The sequence below is a fragment of the Esox lucius genome, chromosome 20, assembly GCF_011004845.1.
Source record: "Esox lucius isolate fEsoLuc1 chromosome 20, fEsoLuc1.pri, whole genome shotgun sequence".
Taxonomy (NCBI): Eukaryota; Metazoa; Chordata; class Actinopteri; order Esociformes; family Esocidae; genus Esox; species Esox lucius.
Genome location: NC_047588.1, coordinates 25,001,511 through 25,022,841, shown reverse-complemented (window position 1 = coordinate 25,022,841; position 21,331 = coordinate 25,001,511). Strand labels below are relative to the sequence as shown.

The following is a 21,331-nucleotide window of genomic DNA, read 5'->3' as shown; positions in this document are numbered from 1 at the left end:
ATACACACCACAGAAGAACCATAGGGCCGGAACCAAACCTACACAAGTTATTTTATACTTGGCATGTTTTACAGTTATTCAGAAGTTATTTAAAAGTTCATCAAAATTGCAACAGTTTGGCATTACAATGCACTACTACATGAACCATAAACTGTATATAAATAGCTACATTATGTCTCTCAAAACAGCAACTCCAGACATTCCAATCCAGTTAATCTTCATGTTTTTTTTTTTTACTTTCCACAATGATCTCTTTTGAATAGCAGATATCTCCAACCGGTTTTACAAAATACACAAGGTTGCATTTAATCGGCTACTACAGAAAACATACTCCACAATATCAAAATCATAAAACAAACAAAAGCCCTGTGTCTGACAGCATATTTTACACACACCCCTTCATACAACGACCTCTAAAAAATAAAGTAAAAACAATAACATTAAATTGATAATCATCTAAAAGAAATGAATCAAAACATAAGAGGGAACAAACATGATACCCAAAAGTCGTTGTTATTGTTTTTAGAAAAGACAAGAGTATGACAGATGGGTTCAACAAATGCTTACATCGTTTGGTTAGTTAGTCTTATTTCAAGCGTGATGTGCCTTGAATAGCCTAACACAATCAAAAAACTGGCAAATGCTGAGCAATCAGTGTGACACCTCAGCTTATATCTGCACCTAAAATCCTGCTAAAAATGACTTACCTGCCGGTATCACATTCTAAAAAACACTCCAAACCCATGACCGACATCATGCCCAACCTCAAATCAATAACAAAAGCCCTTGACCAAATTCAAATTCATTAAAATCTCTGATCCTTCTGATCCCCTGCCCAATCCCTTTACAGAACCCCCCCCCCCCTTTCCCAATTCAAAATTATCTCCGGCTGCGGCCCGCCACCTCCTCCTTCTTCTCCTCCTCCTCCTGGTGGCTACTCTGCTGGTGGGCCTTCAGATTGCTCTCTCGGCCAAAGCTTTTGCCACAGGTAGGGCAGGCATAACGCCCTTTGGTGTGGGCCCGGTTCTTGTGGGCCTCTAGCTGCTCGGGACGGGCAAAGCTTTCCTCGCACTCCTCACAGGGGTGGGCCTTACGCGGGGCATGCTTTTCCTTCTTGTGGACACGGAGCTGGGCCAGGGCTGGGAATGTGAGCTCACACTCAGTGCAGGGATGCTGCTTAGGCGCAGTGACAGCTGCTTTGGGTTTCTTCTCCTCCACGGAGGCTTCTGTCTGGTGCGGCTTGGCCTCCTTGCCTGTTGCTCCTTTCGGACGACCCCGCCTGCCTCCGCTCCCCGCTGCCTTCCCCTTGACCTCCGCCGGAGCATCTGCAGCCTCCTCCGTGCTATTTACAGTCTCGGCCTCCTCGGCTCCATCTCCCTCGTCCTTCTTCTTTCTCCTCTTCCCTTTCTTCTCCCCCACCATTGTGTCCTCTGCTTTTGCGGGCCGTCCACGCTTCTTGGCCGGCGAGGCACTGCCGTTGCAGTGCTGGTCACCAGCGTGGTTCTCCTGGTGCATTACTAGCTCAGACTCCATCTCAAAGCCCCTGTTGCACTTCCCGCAGCGGTGGGTCTTGGTGGGGTCGTCGGGCTCTTCCGCCTCGGCCTCTGACAGGGGATGCTGGGCCAGGCGGTGGGTACGGAAGAGGGCGGGAGTGCGGAAGGTCTCATTGCAGTCCTTACACATAAACTGCCTTTCTGCCTCGGCGCGGGGCAGCTGAGCTGGGCGGGGGTGCAGAGCCAGGCGGTGGGTACGAAGCAGTGCGGGGCTGCGGAAGGTCTCGGTGCAGTCCTTACACTGAAAGACCCTCTCCGGGCAGACCTGCCTCCTGTGTGTTGTCAGCTGTGGGGAAACAGAAGAACATACAGGCATTAGTCAAGGCTAAAGGAAGAGACCCTGAAGTGCCTTGGAGGTTTATTTCAAGCTGTTGAAGCAGTGTTACAGCACACGCAATTCGGAAAGCATTCCTGTTCCGTACTAACCTCAGAGAAGGTGCGAAAGCTCTCCTGGCAATGGGGGCACTTGAAAGGCTTGTCTTCCTTGTTGTGCGAGCCCTGATGCTGGGTCAGCTCCTCCGAAGACGGAAAGGTACGGTCACAAACATAGCAGGTGAACAGAGTATCTCCCTAGGGAAAACAAATGTCATATTTAATGGAAATATTTATTAAACATGGGGTCACAGCAAAATCCTACTGTTCCAGTCTGAAAATAGGTATAATGTAGGGCTGCATGATATGGACAAAAAAATCTAATTGCAATTATTTTGGTTGACATGGCGATATGACTTGCGATATGATAAGCAAAAATTAACAAATCCCTTTGATGTGTTTTAGAGCACGTCTTTGGCTATATAATATGTGATTGTCTCTGCAATTTCTTTATGTCTCGGTGAGCTCTTCTCATATGGAGTTACATTCGCAAAAGAAGGGACGTGTGTGGTGCAACAGTACCCCTGCCTCAGCTCCTCCAAAATAAAAATACTGAGTAAAATAAGTTATTGTTGGAGGTATTGTCTGAACATGTAAACCAAATGAATACAGACGATCCACTTTTGGGAATCGTCAAATAAACAGGCAAGGTTTACAAATTCAATTCAGTTAAACTGAGTAGGCTACAGCTTAAATTGCAAATTAGGATAATTTTCTTAGGACATTCTCTTTGGTGCCTATATATTTATAGGATAGCATATAGGCTGTTCTAATTGTTTTTCAGACTTAACCTTTTACTGTTAAATAATTTTTTTATTACTGCACTTTTCACGTCAGTTGCGAAAGTCTCCGACCTGCTTTTTCAAGAGGGATGATCTGCTCAGGCCTCATGTTTACAGCCTGTAGGCAAAATTTTTCTAAAGCATAAAGGAACACTTTGTTGGGGAATTTTCTTCTGTGTTCTATAGGCTATTTTTCTACTTTTGTTCTATAGGCAATTTTTTCATTAATTTAGATTGAACATTATAATAAATAAAAAATTATCTGTCGTTGATCAATTCATCATGTATTGGCATGACTGTGCATATTCAGAGTTAAATGACGTCTTCACTAATATACCCATTCAAATAGGAAATCCTGCACCCCCGGTGACAAAACAGTTCTGCCGGGCCTGATTAATGATGATTGTTTGGCTGCTCCGGGCTGGGTTTCTGATGTTTTTTTATGGTTTTATCAAGATACTTCTTTGCCATGCAGTTTTCATGCAAGTCCCAATTGTGTGGTCTCAGGTGTTTAAATTAGTTTGTTGTGTTGCTGCATGTTTTTTTGCATTTTACATTAGTTTGTAACATTTTCCTGGAACCCAAAATATTGCCAAACAAAAGATGATGATTTCTTTTTCGGCACCAAATCATCCCTAGTCTCTATCACACTGTCCCCTGGGTTCATTTTCTTAATCGATTCTCTTCCTCAGTTTGCTCTAATCTTCAATGTTTCTGACTGGTTAGAATTTGCGGTTCCTGTTCAGCTAATATAGTCTCACCGACCCGTGCCTGTTATTATTTTATAGGGTTATGACTATTACGGTCACCATTTATCACAGAATTGGGAAAATTTTAGAATCCTCACTTTAACTCAGTTTTGATATATTTTGACGAGTGAGAGCCGTGATCAGAACAATGTATTGTATAGTCTGATTGACCAATTCAAGATAAAGCTAGATATTTGTTAATGTTTTGACTGACACGAACGTGCCATTTGCTTGCTAGGCTCCAACCTTTTAAATAAGAAATGTTTTTATTATAATAATCTGATTATTTTTCACTATTTTTAAATAGGGAAACAGATTCTAAAATCAAATCCTAATAAACTGAATACAAACACGAATATGATTATAGCAAGGATGGCACACAAGTAAAAATAATTATGTTGAGTGTAAAAATAAAACAAAAAGCATAATTTGCCGCTTTCTGCAGTTTGTAAACCATACAAATGGTGCAGCCCTAGTATTATGTTTTTCTAAAAGTTGCAATGACATGAAATAGCTGAAGTTAAAAAACAGACTGTAGTAGTTTTCAACTCTTGACCTCAATGCCAGTTCCACTCTGTTTTTTTATTGCAACCCTCCAATTAGGGAGTTACTTAGACCTAGGACACCAGGTGGGCAACTAATGAGGTAGAACAAAAAATCATCAGGCTCCACACCTCGTAGGGTATGAGGTCAATACCCCTGTTCTACACTATAATATCTCTAGTATAAAATCCCTAATTCCATTATGGAAGTTAGCTGTATGCTATATACAGTTATGCTGTAACTGTGCATATAAAAACATTATTTCACTTTCGTTGACCAGCTTACAACAGATGAAAATAAAAAATAGTTTGGATATCATACTTATTCCCTACACTATAGAATACAAACATTCTACAAGTAGCCCCTTTAAATGTTGTTAGGTCAACTGAGTAGTATCATACCTGCTGGAGCTGCTGCTTGTACTCCTCGCGATGGCTCTTCTTCATGTGCCTTTCCTTGGCTTTGGAATTACAGAAGGTGATGAAGCATTGAAAACACTGCAGGTTCTCGTGTTGGTCTGTGAGAAAAGGGGGTAGAGCAGAGGTCAGTGCCATTACAAATTGCACTGCCTTCCTCCTCAACCTACCTGAGTGATTTCAAATAAGCCACATTTAACTACATCAAATCTATTCAAGTCTGAATCACAACTAAAATGTCACACTAAACCGCCACCAAACTCACATGGTTGAATGGTGGGTGGAGGCGGTGCTTTGAACGACGAGATTGGTTTGTAGGGTTCCACTGGTTTCTCAGTAATTAGTTCTGCAGGGGGATCCGGTGGCCCTCTCCCCATCACTATCTCCTCTATATTCAGTATGTCGGAGTCCATCGTGGGAGACTGAATGACCTGAGCAAACACCCACTGCAACAATTCTGAAATGTTTCAGAAGAACAAAGAGAAATTAGACAGCAGGACAAAGGGAAGGGACATAAACATGATATGTAGCAGGGCTGTAACAGTACACGTATTTGTAACCGTGCCATACAGGGGGCTTGTCATGGTTTCCATTTTTTTACCACTTGTGAAAAAATAGCTATGTTACGCTTTGTTAAATGCCGTTTGTGTATATATAATTTTTCTGTGTCACAAAAATGTCCCTCAAATATTTAACCAATGGGTGAAATATTTAGCATAAGTCGCTAATTTTGATATTGTAGGCTTCTACAAATATTGAGCTGTCAAAGCTTGCGATCCCATAAGTTGAATTACCACAGTTGAAAGCTACATATCAGCTCTTCTTTGGGGGTAAATCAACTTCAGTTTCTGATGCAGTATGGAAAAGCACAGCACAAGTTGGAAATGTGAGACTCATGCAACACACCTACTGTATGGCATCCAAATATGTCAGAGTGTGGTAGATTAGCCAAGGTGTTGCAGATTGCTTTCTACTGAAATGAACGGACTTCTGCCAGAATGCATACATTTTGCTGTGCCCTGTGTGAACATGGCTTTAGAGCAGAGGTCTCAAACCGGTTCCACGGAGGGTCGAGAGTCTGCAGGTTTTCGCTCTCACCTTTTACTTAATTGACTAATTAGGTCACTAATTGGGGCATGATTTAGAGATGGAACATGGACATGCTCAAGACAGTCAGATTATACATTGCGTAAAGCTGGTAGAGCTGAAAAAGAGGACAATGTACAGATCTTTGTGGACAATGTTAGTTCTTGAATTATTTTTCTACCACATCGTCTTCCTCCTTTTTCTGAAGGATTCCAAGTTGCAGAAGTCCTTTTTTAAGCTCCTTACTAACAGATTATTTAATCCTCTTAAAACTATGAAGAAAATCTCAAGTAGATCTGAATGTCCATGAATTTCAGTCCATAAATCAATAAAAGGCTATTAAAATAGCAGAGCAATCAGCTTAGGATGCCATAAAGGCACCATAGCAACCGGAAAGACAACTCCATTGCAGATGTCATTCATTTCAATGGGGACTGTCACAATGCAGTGAAATTGCATGCCCTCTAGTGGTTGAAGTCTCAGTTGCTAAATGGAAGCAGCCTAGTTTGTACATTTTTAAACTTTGCATCATCTTCAGTGCAGCTAACTGAAACACACTGCAACCTGGATGATTCTCAAGAATTCTAGAACAATGTTTGATGACAGATCAAAAGCAGAACGGTATGCTAAAATGGCCCTGTTATGTCTGACGAAAACCAAAACACTGTATTGAACAGCAAGAACCTTAAACAAATGGTAAAGCAGGGGTGGTCTTATTTTGGGTATATTTTGCTTCCTCAGGTTTTGGATGCAGTGACATCATTAAAGGAACCATTAATTATGTTCTGTACCAGAGAATACTACAGAATCTCAGGCCAGAAAATAGCTGGGTAATGCAGCAAGGTAATGACTCAAAACATAAGTCTATACTATGTTTGAGGAATACCTTTGATTTAAAATTACCTAAACACCATTGGATAGGTTGTAGCAGGACCTGCAATAAGCAGTTAATGCTCAAAAACCCATACACTTCTTTGAAGTAAGACATTCTTGCATGGAGGAGTGAGACAAAATTCCTCCATGGCACTGTGAAAGCCCGATAAATAACTACAGGAAGCGTTTTAGACCGCATCATTACTTAGTATAATTGGGAACTTTTTTTATACCGTGGTATTGTGTGTTGCATAACTTGAATAAATTACATGAGTCTACATTTGTTGTACATTTTAAATTATGATATCCAATGTCAAATACGACAATCATATCAGGAGGCAAATACTGTTTCACTGTAGCCTAACAGTAAGCCACTATTCCAAGGAAGCTTGACTTGCTAGAAAGTTTAATAAAAGCTTGACTCGCAAACACGACTCATAAAATGTACTAAACATATTTTATCGCCTGAAACAAGTCTTAAGTCTTGAATGAACGCGTAATATTTTGAAATATTTTGAATATTTCAAAATCTATGCGACTTCTGACAAGATGGGTTCTCCTCCATCGTGCGTTACAAACCCGACACTACCAAGAATGCACTTGTCCAAAAAGCAGCGGGGCGAAATTCTGCACGAAAATAAGTGTTTTTGAGTTACAGTAGATGTTTTGTTTTTATTGACTAGGTTGCTTTAATGTAAACCGATACACCGCGGCGCTAGCAGCTCAAGCAGACAACAGTGGAAATAAGCTCCAATCCAGAAATAACGTGGCTATCGTTATTTAGCTAGCTAGCTAGCTAGCTATGGGCAGCTAGTTAAGTCCCGGCCTAACGTAGCTAGCTAGCTACATAGTCACAGATATTCACCTCAGCTACACTGGCTAACGCGTTATGTGGATATGGATATTGTAGTAGAAGTAGAGGTACCATGGCTTAGTTACTGTAACTGCTAGATATGTACAGTACATAACTTAGCTAAAGTTGGCTAGTCTGAGATGAGTTTCGCCACATGGTTAGCCAGCTAGCTGCTACGAAGCTAACGTTATATTCAGTATTACAGTATACCATCTTTGTTATCAAGTTCGAGTAAAAAAGTGCTACAACTAGCTATCGTTAACTAATATATCTAGCTACTTCCACATAGCTTGCCTACCAGCTAGCTGGCTAATGTTAGCTTAGCTAGCTAGGTAAAGCGATTTAAACGGAGAAATGAAATTTTCTACATTTTACAGCCGAGTTAAGTTATCGCAAACCAGTCACCCCATCATAACAATTTGGTAGAAACCTATGCAACATTATTACGTTATATAGTCAGTGCATTATCAAATAACAAACATTAGTTTTACATAGGACAAGCGGTTAGCCACCTACCTCAAACCGCTTCCAGTACAGTGAAAATTGAATTTACCCTTGTCACGTGACCGTGGCAATATTTTGGTCTCCAGACGAAACTGCTAATTTCAGTCCTCACCATATTTCCGATCTTCGCGCCAAGCTCGGACAAACGGATGGGCCTGCATGTTAATGCTAACTAGCAGAGGGGTGATTTGGATAAATCATATAATTAATTCACGGTTAAGTTAAATAGTAGACAACTCTAGTGCGGTCCCGAACAACGCATAAAATAATTCTCAACCCAAACAGTTACAAAGCTCACTACTTTATTTGCTCCACCAGTACATAATTCCACCAATGTCAAAAACACATGCAAACAATAAAGATTCAGACTATTTTCATTCACAATTTCAACATCCTTTCATTGTGACTAAATGTTTTCCATGTTGCATGTTTGCACAGAACATCACATTTCATCAAAACCTTGAACTTATGTTATTTGTAACTATATAAAAAAAGAAGATTTTGTGATCACTAGAAAGCCAGAGCTCTAGGAGGATTTGTACTTCAGGGTTGGTCATCATTCAAAACCATTTTCTCTCAAGGTACCAACTTGTCTTGTAAGCACGGAAGTCAGAGTTGCCTATAATGACAAGAGTGAAATGTTTTGTTTGGTAGATGTGGAAAGTACTATAGCATGGACAATTTATTACATTTAAAGTAACTGCCTAGTGGAAAAACACTTTCAAAATTGTAAGTTACACCCAAATAATGTTTTTGGTTCATCATATACCTATTTGCCAAAGCATAAAAAACATGTCTTCAACTTGCATCACAGAGTAACAAAAAAAAGCTTTGTAACACTCCACAATATGATGAGCTGACCAAAGAGGTCATGAAAAAGCAAAATAATCAGCATATTACCCCAAACATTTTTATAAACCAATATATATGTACACAGAAGCCCACATCATTCCAACACAGAATATCTGCCTTTTTCAAAAACATACTTTCCTTTCAAGGTATGCTAAGAAGTACTTCACTCATACTGTAATTAATTACAGGTCATATTTCATAGACATCTGGAAACACTGGGCAGTTACTTTAAACAACAGCAGCCATGCTGAGTCTTCCCCAAAAGGATTACTCCTCTGGTTTTTGAACAGGTAATTAAAAAAAGCATGTACATTTAATTGAGCGCTGCTGTCTATTCCCCCCCCCACCCTCACCCCCTTCTCAAATGCATCCTTCATTCCAGAGATGAGTGCTCTCTTCATGACTATCATTCATCTTCTTTTTACACTTATCTGGAAAGTATACAACAGAAGCTATTGCATTACACAAACAGTATTTTCACAGAACCAACCTCCGAAAGGGGTACTGTTAAAAGTTTGCTACACAGTTATAGAAGCAATTTGAGAACAGACGCTAACACTGAAAAGGCAAGTTTGTGGATAGAATGACAAAGGAAAATATACATTTTGGATTGGGGAAACATTTTCAAAAAACACATAACATTCCTCATTAAATAAAATATGCACCACTTAGTTAATTAAAAAACAAGTACAACCCCGTTTCCAAAAAAGCTGGGACGCAGCATTAAATGTAAATTGAAACAGAATGCAATAATGTGCAAATCATTTAAACCCTATATTCAAAATAAAATAATACAAAGACAACATATCAAATGTTGAAACTGAAGACATTTTGTTGAAACTGAAGACATTTAGTTTTTTTGAAAAATATATGCCCACTTTGAATTTGATGCCAGCATGTATTTTTCCAAAAAAAAAATTTTTTCTCAGTATCAACATTTGATATATTCCCTTTCTACTTTTTTCAATGAAATATAAGGATAAATGATTTGCACATCATTGCATTGTTTTATTAGCATTTTATACAGCATCCTACCTTTTTTGGAAACGGGGTTGTACCTACACAACTCAAATGAATGATCTTTGCTGTGTCAGCTTCAGAAACTCCCTTGATTGTGGAAACCCAAGAAGCAATTGTGGTTGCGAGAGATGCAGAGAAAAACACAACACTTGAGGCAACGTACTCGGGACATTCGCTCACAGCCTCCGAATCGACACCTTCCACCCTCTCCGTCACCAAGCTGCTCTGGCCAGTGGCCTGAACCATCATACCTTGTGGCCGTATCAGGGAGAGGACTCTCTTGTAACAGACCAGGTTCTGGGGCTGTCCCCGGGTTGGGCATTTTTTGTGCAGGAGGATGAGGAGGGGCTGAGTCCTGGGTGTCCGAGCCGCTGGACAGGATCAATGCCTTGGAGACCTCCAACCTGAATCCCATAAGGTTCAGAAGTTCAGGGAGAGGACCGTGTTCCTGCCTGTACTGCACCCAAGAGTTTACCAGTGCTAAATCAGTTAGGTACCACAGGACAGCCTGTGGCCAGCTAGTTGGAGCTGAGGCTGACAGCGGGGTACGGTAGAGGTTCCGTAAGTCACTGTTGAGGCTGGCTGCCTTCTGGGCCTTGTCAAAGCTGTCGATGAGGGACGCCATGTTCTGCTGTGTCTTTCCCACAGTGGAGAGGATGAATCCGAGATCAAACCTGCGCAGCATTAGCCGCCCGTCAGAGCTCACAAACTCATCGCCTATCTGTCCTCTGGCTCCTCCCACCTTGCCTGCTCCATGCACCCCAGCCTCGAGGAGGCGCTCCAGCATGGTGGGAGTGGAGAGTTCCTGCTTGCAAAGATAGACCATCCCATTTCTGGGGACCATTTTCTCAACAGTGGCTTCTTTGTTAGAGAGATCTACACTGAGGTTGAAGTCTAGGACCAGGCCATCAGATCCAACTAAGACAGTGCTGTGCAAGGAGGGCTGTGTGTTGTTGACCGGGCTACACGTCAAAGGGAGACGGTACTGATCGATTCCATGGTCACCCTCTCGTCTAAGCATCAGGCATCCAGCCTGAACGCGGTTCAGTAGCGGTCTAACCCTCCAAAGGGGATCCATTTTCAAACTATTCAAGTTCTGGCTGGGTGACACGTTCCCAGACCTATGCCTATTGCTGTGAAGGATTGTGGGCTTCACTGTTGCCGATTTTACTGACATAGGGCTAACGGCTTCAACAGGGCTGCAGCTGCTTGGAAGTGTGTGGCCACTCCCATCCAGTTCAGTTCTGATTGTGCCATATGCAGGATTAGTTGGGATATGTAGAGCAGTGACTGGGTTGCATATGTTGACTCCCTCCTTCGTTATGTCAGTATTACCAATGTGTCCCAATTCGTTACTGTCCATGGACTCTCCCGCTGGCGCTGGTGATGCAAGTTTCAGTTTGCAGGAGAGTTGGGAGAAGCGAGAGGCCGTCATGGTGTCAGCAACCAGAGGCACCCTGGTGAGGTCCTGCCAATACAACTTGAGACTGGGGAACTATGTGAGGAGGCAGGAGAAAGGCATGGAAGACAGTTAACGTTGCATTAGTTAGTACATTCCAGAGAATTACTGTTTTAGACACTCAAAAGTGCAAAGATTAGTTTGACCCATTAGGCCTAGCTACTTATGGCCCTTTTCCACTGCATGGTACCGGCTCAACTCTACTTGCCTCAACTCTACTCGCTTTGGGAGCTTTTCCACCGCATAGTACCAGCTCGACTCGGCTCGCCTTTTCTGCTTTTCCATTAGGCAATAGTCAGGGTAGTACCTGGTACCAGATACTTTTTAGGACCTGCTCCGTCAGTTCCAAGTGAGCTGAGGCGATACCAAAAGGTGACGTGAAAACACGGAAGACTTCTGATTGGACAACAGTGACTCAAAGCATGCAGCAAAGCAAAACAAGCTGTTCCGCTGTTAGCCGTCCAGTTTCAGAGAACGGTTTTATAAGGTATTTTAGCCGGCAATTAATAAGGCAATTATTTATACCCTTCAGTTGGGATGGAGGGGTAATGCAGGTCGTTTTAAATGTGTTGGTGTTGAGTTGTTAAGTGCATACACTTAAATCTAAGAGAACATTGCAGTTATGTAATCTTATATGCTGCAGGGCGATAGCCTAATTCTATTATACGTTTTCACTGTTTTTCAAACAGGGAATGTGACCCTGTTATCCAGATTTAGTTTACTTCTGATTTGCCACTTCACGTTCAAAGCATGTAATTTTAAAAGAAATTTTTTTTTCTGTTCACTGCAGAGTTCACGTTAGTCGGCTTTTCGTCGGTATCAGGTGTAGATGTACGATATCCTCCATTGTTGTTCTTGTGTGTGTCGTGTTGGAGGTGGCGTCACATCAGTTTTCCTGTGATGTCACTACGGGCGGGAACAAAGTACTCTCTGCAGTGGGAAACGACCAGAGGCGAGGCATGTAGAGCCGAGTCGAGCCGGTACATAGCGGTGGAAAATCTCCCCAGGTAGAAGCGAGACGAGGCGTGTTGAGCCAGTACCATGCAGTGGTTAAAGAGCCATTAGTTATTTGACAACGATCTGGTTCAATGTAGTAAGGATGAACATGTAATCAAAACACTTCATATGATTCAGGTCACATTATGATACTTTACCTTTAACGTTCCCATGGCAATGTGGATTCCAACATACTGAGCCACTTCATTTGCCGTCAATGGGTTCGACAGTTGGGACACTTTATTTGTGCACTGGGCAATCTCAACCCAAGTGTCCCAACCAAAATACTTGGAGAAGTAATCAATAGGCTTCATGTAGCCAGTCCTTGTCTGGGATTCTCCGGTATTTCCTGAAGGAGCCTGGCGTTCGGTGGTTTGAAAGCTAATAAAGGATAGCAAACAGAAAAATAGTTTACAGGAGAAAAATGTATTATGATTACAGTTGATATAAATCGTGACAACATCACATGTCCTCAAGCATACAGTGCAAAGAAGTATCCACTTTAAGATTACATTTAACAGTATATTTATTCAAAGACAAATTGCAATACTTACTTGTTTGGTAAGTAATGTGATGATGTAGGATTTTGGCTGTCATGGTAACATGCCATAACTAGAGCCTCAGAGTCAGGCTGTGCATCAGAACATTCAATAACCTCTGATTCTTCATCAGAACTCTGGAGTAGGAATTCCAGAAGCTCCTCAGTTTCTTGCTGCTCAATGTCCAGGTCACCTGGAATAAAAGAAGCAGCACTTAGTTACATCAATGGATATTTTCACCATTGCTTATGAAACCTACAATTTACATTGCTACAACAAAGAGTCATGTTGAGTAGGTCTTACCTTCTCCATATTCATTGATCTCAATTCCAGACTGCACTGCTTTCTGTCTCTTAACCTCACACTCCTCGAGTGCAGGATGGGTCATGTGTAGATTGTCCACTGGATGATTGAGTTTGGCCTCTCCAGGCACCACAACTGCTGGCATATCACGTTCACTCTGAGAAGGCTCCTCCTCCTTCACTGGATAGAATATGCACTGCTTAGCATTGCTCTGATCCGCATTTAATTCGGTTTGCGTATTGTCTTGACTTATCTCTGGGCTATTTGAAACCAGGGAGCTTTCCTGTTCAAACAAATACATCCGGACCCCACACTGTTCCACTCTGTGCGTAGCATGAGATGTAGGTGGCACAGAAACTAAATCTGAGGTGTTCTCCAACTTGACATCCCGATCTCCCGGGTCTGCCACTCCATGCTCCCTTGCAGTGGCCTCTCTCTGCCTCGACGTGAAGAACCTCTCCAGTATGATGCCTGGGGACTGGCCAGTATCTCTGTCATCCTGGTCGGTTGGAGCGCTCTCGTTTACCGTCCCGTCTTCCTCCTTTAAAACCTCCACCACACTGGTGGTGACTGATTCCAGCTCGAAAACCACCTGATCCTCAGAGGATTCCTCAGGTGACGGGACGCAGGATTCAGATGGACATGGAACGGCTATCACACGTTGCCCAGGGCTAGATCTGATCTCACTCTCTAAACTGAGAGATGACGGAGCCGGATGAAGAGTAGTGAACTCTGCTTCGTCCTTAATTTCAATATTGTTAGTGTGCGAATACAGCTGGTAAACTACCTGACATTCCTCGGTTTCTTTCTCGGGTTCCATTTCCTTCGTTCCCTCTCCTAGACTCTTCCTTGTTGCAAAAACTTTCTTTCCATGTCCAATTACTTTTCTCCTGCCCCTGAATGCAGTCTTTCTGCACACTCCCCTTTTCTGTACATCCCTCATCTGCACCAGAATCTCCTCCTCTTCTTGCTTAATGTCCGGCTGGTCTGAGGGGCAGGATTCGCTCTGATCATTTAGTATTCTTTCAGTTATATTAACATTTTCAATCTGAGCATGTGCAGGAAGACCAAGATCTTTATGTTCAGGAAGACTGGATCTGTCATTTTGGGAACTTCCTTCATGGAGCTCCTCCACATTTTGTTCCCCATCCCCAACAGTGACCAAATCCACCTCAAGTAGTAACTCCTCTTTGATGTCCTCCTCAGTAGGTGCTAGGTGATCAGAAGACGCAGTAGGTACGGGGGCACCAGAGGTTTCATTTATATTGCCCTCATTCTCTGTCTTAGTGTTCCCTGCTTTGGAAGGGCTATGTAGTGGGACAATGGGTGTGAGGTGAGAAGAACTCTTCTCGGACAGAAAGGTTTGTACAGATTTGGACAGATGAGAGAATTTATCTTGTGAACGGGAGTTAGATGGAGTTGAATTTGGAGCCATAAGAGAACATGATTCCATACCCTCTGTAGTTTTATTTATGTTCTTCTCCATGTCCTCCAGTTGATCAGCTTCAAGAGAAACAACCAGAGGCAGAGAGGGGGAAGAGTTCAATGCTGGGAAAGAGATTCGCTCCCCTCTTTCTTTCAACCCTACCTCCTTCATATCAACTTCAATATCCCAGTCAGATGCTACCTCCATTCCAAATGATTTTTGACCTGATGAATTTTCAGTTCCCTCTTTAGTCACTTTTAGTGGAGGTTGGCCTAGATCTGACCTCAAAACACCTTCAAAGATGTTGCCGTTCGTGTAGGTGAGACCTGGGCTCTCCACTGCATGCAAGGCTACCTTGTGCTCCTGGAGGGATGAGACATCAGAGAACCTCTCGCCACAGTCTTTACACTCAAGGGCTCGGTGGGGATGAGAGCCTGTGATGATCCCCTCAGTTTCCACTTCTGGGGCTTTACGTTTTCTGTTGGTCTTAGGCTTGGATGGTGATGTGTCAGAGGAACAAGAGGTATCCTTTAACGGAGCCAGAATAGAGAGTGCCGTTTGGTTCTTTTTGGGCCTCCCTACTTTTCTTTTCCCTCCAGCAACTATCAGTTTAAGTTTACATTTTGGACCTTTATTCTTCTGGATGGGTGCAGTGTCTTGGTCTTGCTGGAGATCTGTTTGGGATTCACTTGGTGAGGTCTCTTCTATTTGTCCCTGGGGTGCTTTCGAGGTATCTAATTTGTAAACTTTCAATTGGGGCTGTTTGTGACCCTTCAGTAGAAGCAGAGACTGTTGCTCTATTTGAGGGTGTTCTAACACCGGGCTTGTTTTCATACTCTGTTTCATTCTCTTTCTCCCACTTTTTGAAAGCTTTTTGGCTTTTAATTTCTTAGGTTGGTCCTCCTGTGTTATCGTCTGCTGCTGCTGCTGCTGCTGCTTCTTCTTCTTCTTGGGCTTGGGTCGAGCTATTAATTCCTGCTCAATAATCTGCTCAGCGTGATTCTCACTAGTGACATCTTTTTGCCTTTTTACTTTCTTCCCCTGCTTCACTTGCTGCACCTGCTCTTCTGCCTGCACGACTTGCTGCACTTGTGAGTCACAGAAGACAGGCGGGGATTTGATTTTTGACTTAGAAATAGAGTTTGGTTTCTTTACCTTTTTCCCTTTACAAGCCTTTTGTTTTAAGGGCACTTTATCAAGTTGAGTTTTGACAGGCGTTTGGTCCACGTCTTGTATGAGCTCTTCTTTCCGAGGCAGCTTAGACATCTGTGAAGGCTTCTTCTGCTTCTCTTTAGGACTAAACTTTACAACCAGACGGGCATTCTTTGCTCTTGGCTGTTTGGTGGGCTTTGCTTTCAAATCAGCTCTCTGTTGTTGCATATTTCCTTGCATTATAGAGTTATCAGACTGTTTTCTCTTCCTCACTTTTACAAATTCTTGTACTGACATCAAATGCACAGGCAGTTGTGAAGTCTGTGGAAGCTTTTTTGTCTCTGAAGGAGGAAGGACTGTTTGAGACGTCTGAGTGTGTGGTTGCACTTCTCGGTTGTTAGACAAGTTGTCCGATGCACATTGATCCTTTAATGTTTTCCTCTCTTCTGATGCTGATAGTTCCCTTCCTTCACAAGATGTCTGCAATACACACTGCTTCTCATTCTCATCTTCTAGCAGTGGTTTCTCCACTGTTTCTGGCACTTCTGTCTGTTGTGTATGTCCTTCCTCTCCAAAAGAATGTCTGTGATTTAACTGCAATGTTTCAAACTCTGAGGATGACTCCCCTAATTGGCTTGTTTCCAATTGTCCAGGAGTTTGTGGACAGTCTACCTCCTTAGTGGTATCAACAGTAAAAAGCTCCTGCTGATCAGTTTGTAATGGTGGCAGCTCTAATTCAGCTGTGGGTATGAGTGAAGGGACGCACACATTTTCTCCCTTAACCATTTGATCGTGCTCAGCCGTCGGCTCAAATTCAATTGTTGGTAGTGAAGAAGCAGATATAAGTCCCTGTTGGTCAGTTTGCGTCTGTTCCAACTCCAGAGTTGGTATAAGTGAGGGAGTGAGTTCAAATACAACTGTTTGACTTTGTTCAGGTGTTTGGCCCAGCTCAACTGTTTCACACTGACCAATCATCTGTTCAGTCTGAATCATAGTGTTCTCTAAATCAACTGTCGGCCCTGCCTGTCCAAGTAACTCTGGCTGAATCATATCTACATGCATTTGATTCAGCTCTTTTGTTAATCCATTATGCTCAGTTGGCACCGTGTTTGTATCCTCCTGTGTTTGTGAATCTAAACGGGTATCCATTTGGTCATTTGATAGTACAGGTTCCAATGTAATAGTTTCTTCCCCTGAATCACATTGTGGCTTTACCTGTTCCAGTTCTAAAGATTCGCTCTCTCCAACCCCAGTCTGTTTGAGCTCTGTAAATTGTGGCTGCGTAAAACATAGTTGCACTGGCTCCCCTATACCCTGTAGCTGCTGTAGATCCAAAGGTTGACCATGGGGCGGCACCTGTCCCAAAATCACCACCTGGTTCACTTTCTGCACATTCCCCAAAGATTCTATTAGTTTACGGATTTGCTCGGTGTCAATGTTGTCCACTTGTTGGAGAGGTCCATGGGGTTCCATGTGAAAATAGTTTGGCTGGCCCATGGGAGCCTGGGTCACGATGGACTGACCTGGCTTCATCTGTTGGCCAGTTAGTGGGGTGGTGGTCCTAGTGATGTTGGTAGGGGCTGCAACACATGAACTGTGCTTGCGTTTCATATGATACAGCCGTGTCTTTACAGTTTTGAAGGGTGCCTTGCAAATGGAGCAAAGATATTTCACCGCTGTAGTGCCTAGGCACAGAGAACAAAAGAGAACATCTTGGCGTTAGAGGGGAGTTGTCATTTGACCCCATTTCTAAAGTGTAAGAAGTATGGATCTGCATATAATCTCTAGCTGTATGGCACATGGCTAGCATTTCACTGTACAGCTAGTGCATTCAGTCAGGTCAAATCAATATAACTCAGTATATTAAAAAAAGGATCCAAATAAATGTCTATGACAATACCTACATGTTTTTCAGTACTCACAATCATTCTTTTGTAGCTGGGCCTTTGTCAGTGGTGTGATCCCGTCACCTTCCGTTTCCACCCCTCCTGGCGAGTGTGTCAGCAGGTGTCTCTGTAGAGCCTTGGGCATGCTGTACCTCTTGCCACATTCCTTGCAAACGTAAGGCCTCTCCCCGGTGTGTGTGCGGCGGTGATACTTCAGTAAGGTGAGTGTCTTGCAGAGTTTTCCACAGTCTGAGCAGGCGTATCCATGCCGACCGAAGTGGACCTTCTTATGGAGGGTGAGCTCAGAGGAGCGTCTGAAGGCGTCACCACAGATGGGGCACTTAAAGGGCTGCTTTTCCGTGTGAGCACGCTGGTGAAGCATCAGTTCACTGGAGTTGGTGAAGTGGCGGTCACAGACGTAGCAGGCAAACAGGGCATCCCCCAACATGCACTGCTCATACTGTACCGGATGTCTCTGCTTGAGGTGGCGCATTCTGCTCTTGTGGTCACTAAAGATGATGTAACACTCCATGCACTGCAGAGAGATCTGTGATGCTGTGGGAGGTATGGAGGATTAGAGGACAGAAGACTTGGGCGTTCACGTCAGTCAACTCTGTCCCACAATGCAGATTACTATAAGAGTGCAATATGAAGCCTAAAAAACATACCTAACGTCAGCACAAAATAATCTACGTAAAACAATGCAGATTAAATTTCATCTGGAATACTAAAGCATTGAAAGATGCATGATCAATGCCACATGAAGGTAAACTGTAGCATCCAAATCAGAACATGTTTCCTATTTTCTTAAGCATTATATTTTGGAGTGCATACTATTTTACCAGTATGTAAGAAACTGAATTCTGGCCATTATGAAGAAGGGAAAAGTGTCAAGTAAGACATCTCAGTCCATCATATTTTATGGCCTCTAGGAAGGGCTCACAAAGCTTGTTTTTCCATTCGCAGTCTGTGAGTATTAGTTATGAAGGTGTTAAGGAGTACGAAAAATCCTGATATAGGACTGAGTTTACATGTAATATATTGACATTTATGCATTATTTTTGCAAAAAAAAAAATTCCTTTAACAAACACACAGGCAGAACAGCTCAAGCTTTTGCTTTTGAAAGTACTACACCTTTGTCCAAAGCTATATACTTTCTTTGGTTTACTGGCTAATGTGCATGAGTTGTTAACCAAGCCCTTTCGACATCATCTCATCATAAGCTGTTTCCTAGTCATATTTTTTACATGATTGTACAACTCCACAGTTAAACCTTGAAGGTGCTGGGAAAGTGTGAATATACAGCATGTTAAGATGAAATGCGTGCATTTTGTTGCTGCTATCGATTGTTCTGGACAAGCATTGAAACATTTTCCTTTCTGAGTGACTGTCAACCGCTGCATATATGAAATGACGTCAACATAAAGCACATTCAATTATAGTGATCATCTGCTTCACCAACAGACGTGACCACCCTTGACAACAAAAATATTTATCATTTATAATTTTTTGGGTTTTGAGAAACTTGTGTTTGTCCAAGCAAATGTTCACAACCAGTATAGTGGAATATACTCAGTTTTACCCACCTTTTGTAAAAAATGCACTGAATGTATGTGGACCTTTACATTATTTTAAAGACTACACAGCTGTCCATAATGCTGGAATCACCCACAGGGAAACAATCATGTCAAACTGTCAAAGAAGTTCAATACTCACATGTGAGAGGCATTAAACCTGTTGATGACCTGGACATGTCAATCTTGAGTGGCTCTAATCTGTCTTTCTTGGGGGGAATATTCTTTCTCTCAACAGTGGCTACACAATCCACATGTGTCTTCTCCTGTGCATTTTCATATGGGTCTTGTTTCCCCTCTTCAGGGGCACCAAAGTCTATCGGAACAGCGGATAGTTCTAGTATTATCTCTGTTGTGGCGTTGGAGTCCAAACCACTCTCTAAAGCCTCCACCCCTGACACAGGTAGCAGTTCACTAATTGGTTGCTGGCTCGTTTCCAGGTGGTGGTCTCCTGTCACTGCTGAATGTTCCTCTGTTTCTACTGTTTGCACCCCTGAACCAATTGGTTGTTCCTCAGTCGCCACTGCTTGTCCACCTGTCTCCACTGACTGTGTCGGGTTTTGCATGACACACTTGGTTCCCAACTCATCCACAGAAGGTTGGTCCATGGTTGTAAAAATAATTCCCTGTGGAAGAAAGAGATAAGTTCAACAACACTTCCACGGCTTTAAATTAGCATTAAGGTTAAACACAATAGCATGTGGAAACAGGCACAGTATAATGCAGGCTAAAATAGTGAATTGTAATCAAAAGAAAGTTACCCCATTCATGGGTGAGTAATGTGTAAAGCAAAGCAATCTTCTAAAGAGAAAGTAATATGAATAAATGGACCTACACTCATCCCAAACAAAGTAATTTAACTTAATGAAAAAAACGAATTAAACCACTGGATGGTTAAGTACCACACTGATTATAAACCTGCTAGTATACCTATACATTTAGTAGCGGGCGAAGCTAGGAGTACACCTTTAAATGACCAAGATGCTCTCAAAGATGGCGGATAATAGGCTACAATCATGGTCTTTTTACACTGCGCTAGAACAGAAAAACAGCAACAGCAAGCAAACAAGGGAGAAACATGCAAGTTATATTAACTGCGCCGTAAATGATGGTCCAACTCAAGTATGAGGAACAATTCTGCACACACCTGGCCAATGTTCCGTAGGATGCAGAAAAGTATTGTTGCTTGTAGAAATACCGCGTAGAGCCGACGTGATTAATTATTCTACATGGCATATAAGGATGCTCTACAGGTATATACTATCTGAACGGTCCACAACACCGCGTTTTGCTGAATGGGCAACCCAGTTGTTCAGTCTCCATTGTCCTGATACTATCTTTTTGGTACAGCTCAGAGCTGCATTTATGTAAGGTATATTCTAGTTACATTACGCGGATTTCACGCATTTGCAACACAAATGCACCTATGCATTGCTGTGTGCCTGCACGCATGATTACTAAGTCCGTCTATAACATTATCTGTGTTGGATTCTTCCGCCCATACATCTCCGCGTCTGTCTCATTACACGAACAAAGCCAACACCAACTGCAGACAGTGACGTCAGATCAGGCAGAATGGGACTTGTAGTCCATGAGTGGGCGGATCGGTAAACTGCATAATTGGAGGAACTCAAAAATGGGATTTACCTCAAAACACTTTTTTAATACCCTGAAAGTTTTCAGTATTCAGAAACAGACCCATCGAGTCTATTTATTTCATCTATAATGACTTTGGATACATGCAGTATATTGTCTGTAAAACCATGCCTGGATGCAAGCTTATGCCATGAATAAAAGGTACATCATTATGGATGCACGGACTGTGAGACTGAAGTCTATGGTTCTGGTACAAAACGTTGTTGGATATCAGGTGTTTAAACATTAGTCTGTCACCAGCTTAATCAGGCTACGTAGATGTTGGTGCCATCTGGGAGACTTACCTTCCAGGCTGAAAGAGCCTAGCTTAGGCTACACCTTCCTATATTGAGGTCCAATCAACTCTGCTGTGGTTTATCAAAAAAAATTATAATAAAAAAGTTAATTAACTTTAATCTGCATGAAAATAACTGTTCCCAATGCCTTGACAGGGCCTGATAAATTTGGAAAGAATAATGGGGAAATATTGCACAATCCAGGTCTGTAACCCTTCAGAAACAAATCCAAGACTCACGCAGTTACTGCTGCCGAATGGCTTTCTAACATGTTGATTGTAATTAAAGTATATCAGAGATTTATTTTTCATTAGTTCACATAAAAAATCCTTCACGTTGACAAGAACATTTTGTGCAGAACACTGACAAACCACAATTCAATTAATTTCAATCACACTATGTAACCAGAGTACATGAACAGAAATAGCACTAATTGCACATGGGGAGGTCCTTGCACAACC

At 42.4% G+C, this 21,331-nt stretch overlaps 2 protein-coding genes across 5 annotated transcripts; both read right to left on the bottom strand.

Annotated features, from left to right (window-relative positions):
* Nucleotides 1-223: 223 nt before the first annotated feature.
* znf576.2 (zinc finger protein 576, tandem duplicate 2) lies at nucleotides 224-7,907 on the bottom strand. Of its 4 annotated transcripts, none has more exons than XM_020041051.3 (5): nucleotides 7,844-7,907; nucleotides 4,681-4,872; nucleotides 4,401-4,516; nucleotides 1,980-2,123; nucleotides 224-1,839 (listed from the first exon to the last, which is right to left on the bottom strand). In XM_020041051.3, exons 1-5 carry the CDS (start codon nucleotides 7,890-7,892, stop codon nucleotides 880-882), a joined length of 1,461 nt encoding a protein of 486 aa, XP_019896610.1. In that variant the 5' UTR covers nucleotides 7,893-7,907; the 3' UTR covers nucleotides 224-879. The 4 variants fall into 4 exon arrangements, with proteins under 4 accessions (XP_019896610.1, XP_010892457.1, XP_010892458.1 ...); XM_010894155.5 differs by lacking the exon at nucleotides 7,844-7,907 and adding an exon at nucleotides 7,744-7,836; XM_010894156.5 differs by lacking the exon at nucleotides 7,844-7,907 and adding an exon at nucleotides 5,322-5,369.
* Nucleotides 7,908-9,570: 1,663 nt separating this feature from the next.
* Nucleotides 9,571-20,472, bottom strand: LOC105024300. Its single transcript, XM_029115949.2, has 7 exons — nucleotides 20,087-20,472; nucleotides 19,082-19,565; nucleotides 17,401-17,919; nucleotides 12,901-17,163; nucleotides 12,613-12,790; nucleotides 12,217-12,439; nucleotides 9,571-11,098 (listed from the first exon to the last, which is right to left on the bottom strand). Exons 2-7 carry the CDS (start codon nucleotides 19,545-19,547, stop codon nucleotides 9,680-9,682), a joined length of 7,068 nt encoding a protein of 2,355 aa, XP_028971782.2. The 5' UTR covers nucleotides 19,548-19,565; nucleotides 20,087-20,472; the 3' UTR covers nucleotides 9,571-9,679.
* Between the last annotated feature and the right edge of the window lie 859 nt (nucleotides 20,473-21,331).

Coding starts and splice junctions, on each gene's coding strand:
- znf576.2 (XM_020041051.3), bottom strand. CDS start 7,892: ATGCAGGCCCATCCGTTTGTCCGAGCTTGGCGCGAAGATCGGAAATAT. Junction 4,873..7,843: donor GCGCGAAGATCGGAAATATG/GTGAGGACTGAA, acceptor GAAACATTTCAG/AATTGTTGCAGTGGGTGTTT. Junction 4,517..4,680: donor TCCACCCACCATTCAACCAT/GTGAGTTTGGTG, acceptor CTTTTCTCACAG/ACCAACACGAGAACCTGCAG.
- LOC105024300 (XM_029115949.2), bottom strand. CDS start 19,547: ATGGACCAACCTTCTGTGGATGAGTTGGGAACCAAGTGTGTCATGCAA. Junction 17,164..17,400: donor CCAGCTACAAAAGAATGATT/GTGAGTACTGAA, acceptor CTCTGTGCCTAG/GCACTACAGCGGTGAAATAT. Junction 12,440..12,612: donor TCACATTACTTACCAAACAA/GTAAGTATTGCA, acceptor ATCCTTTATTAG/CTTTCAAACCACCGAACGCC.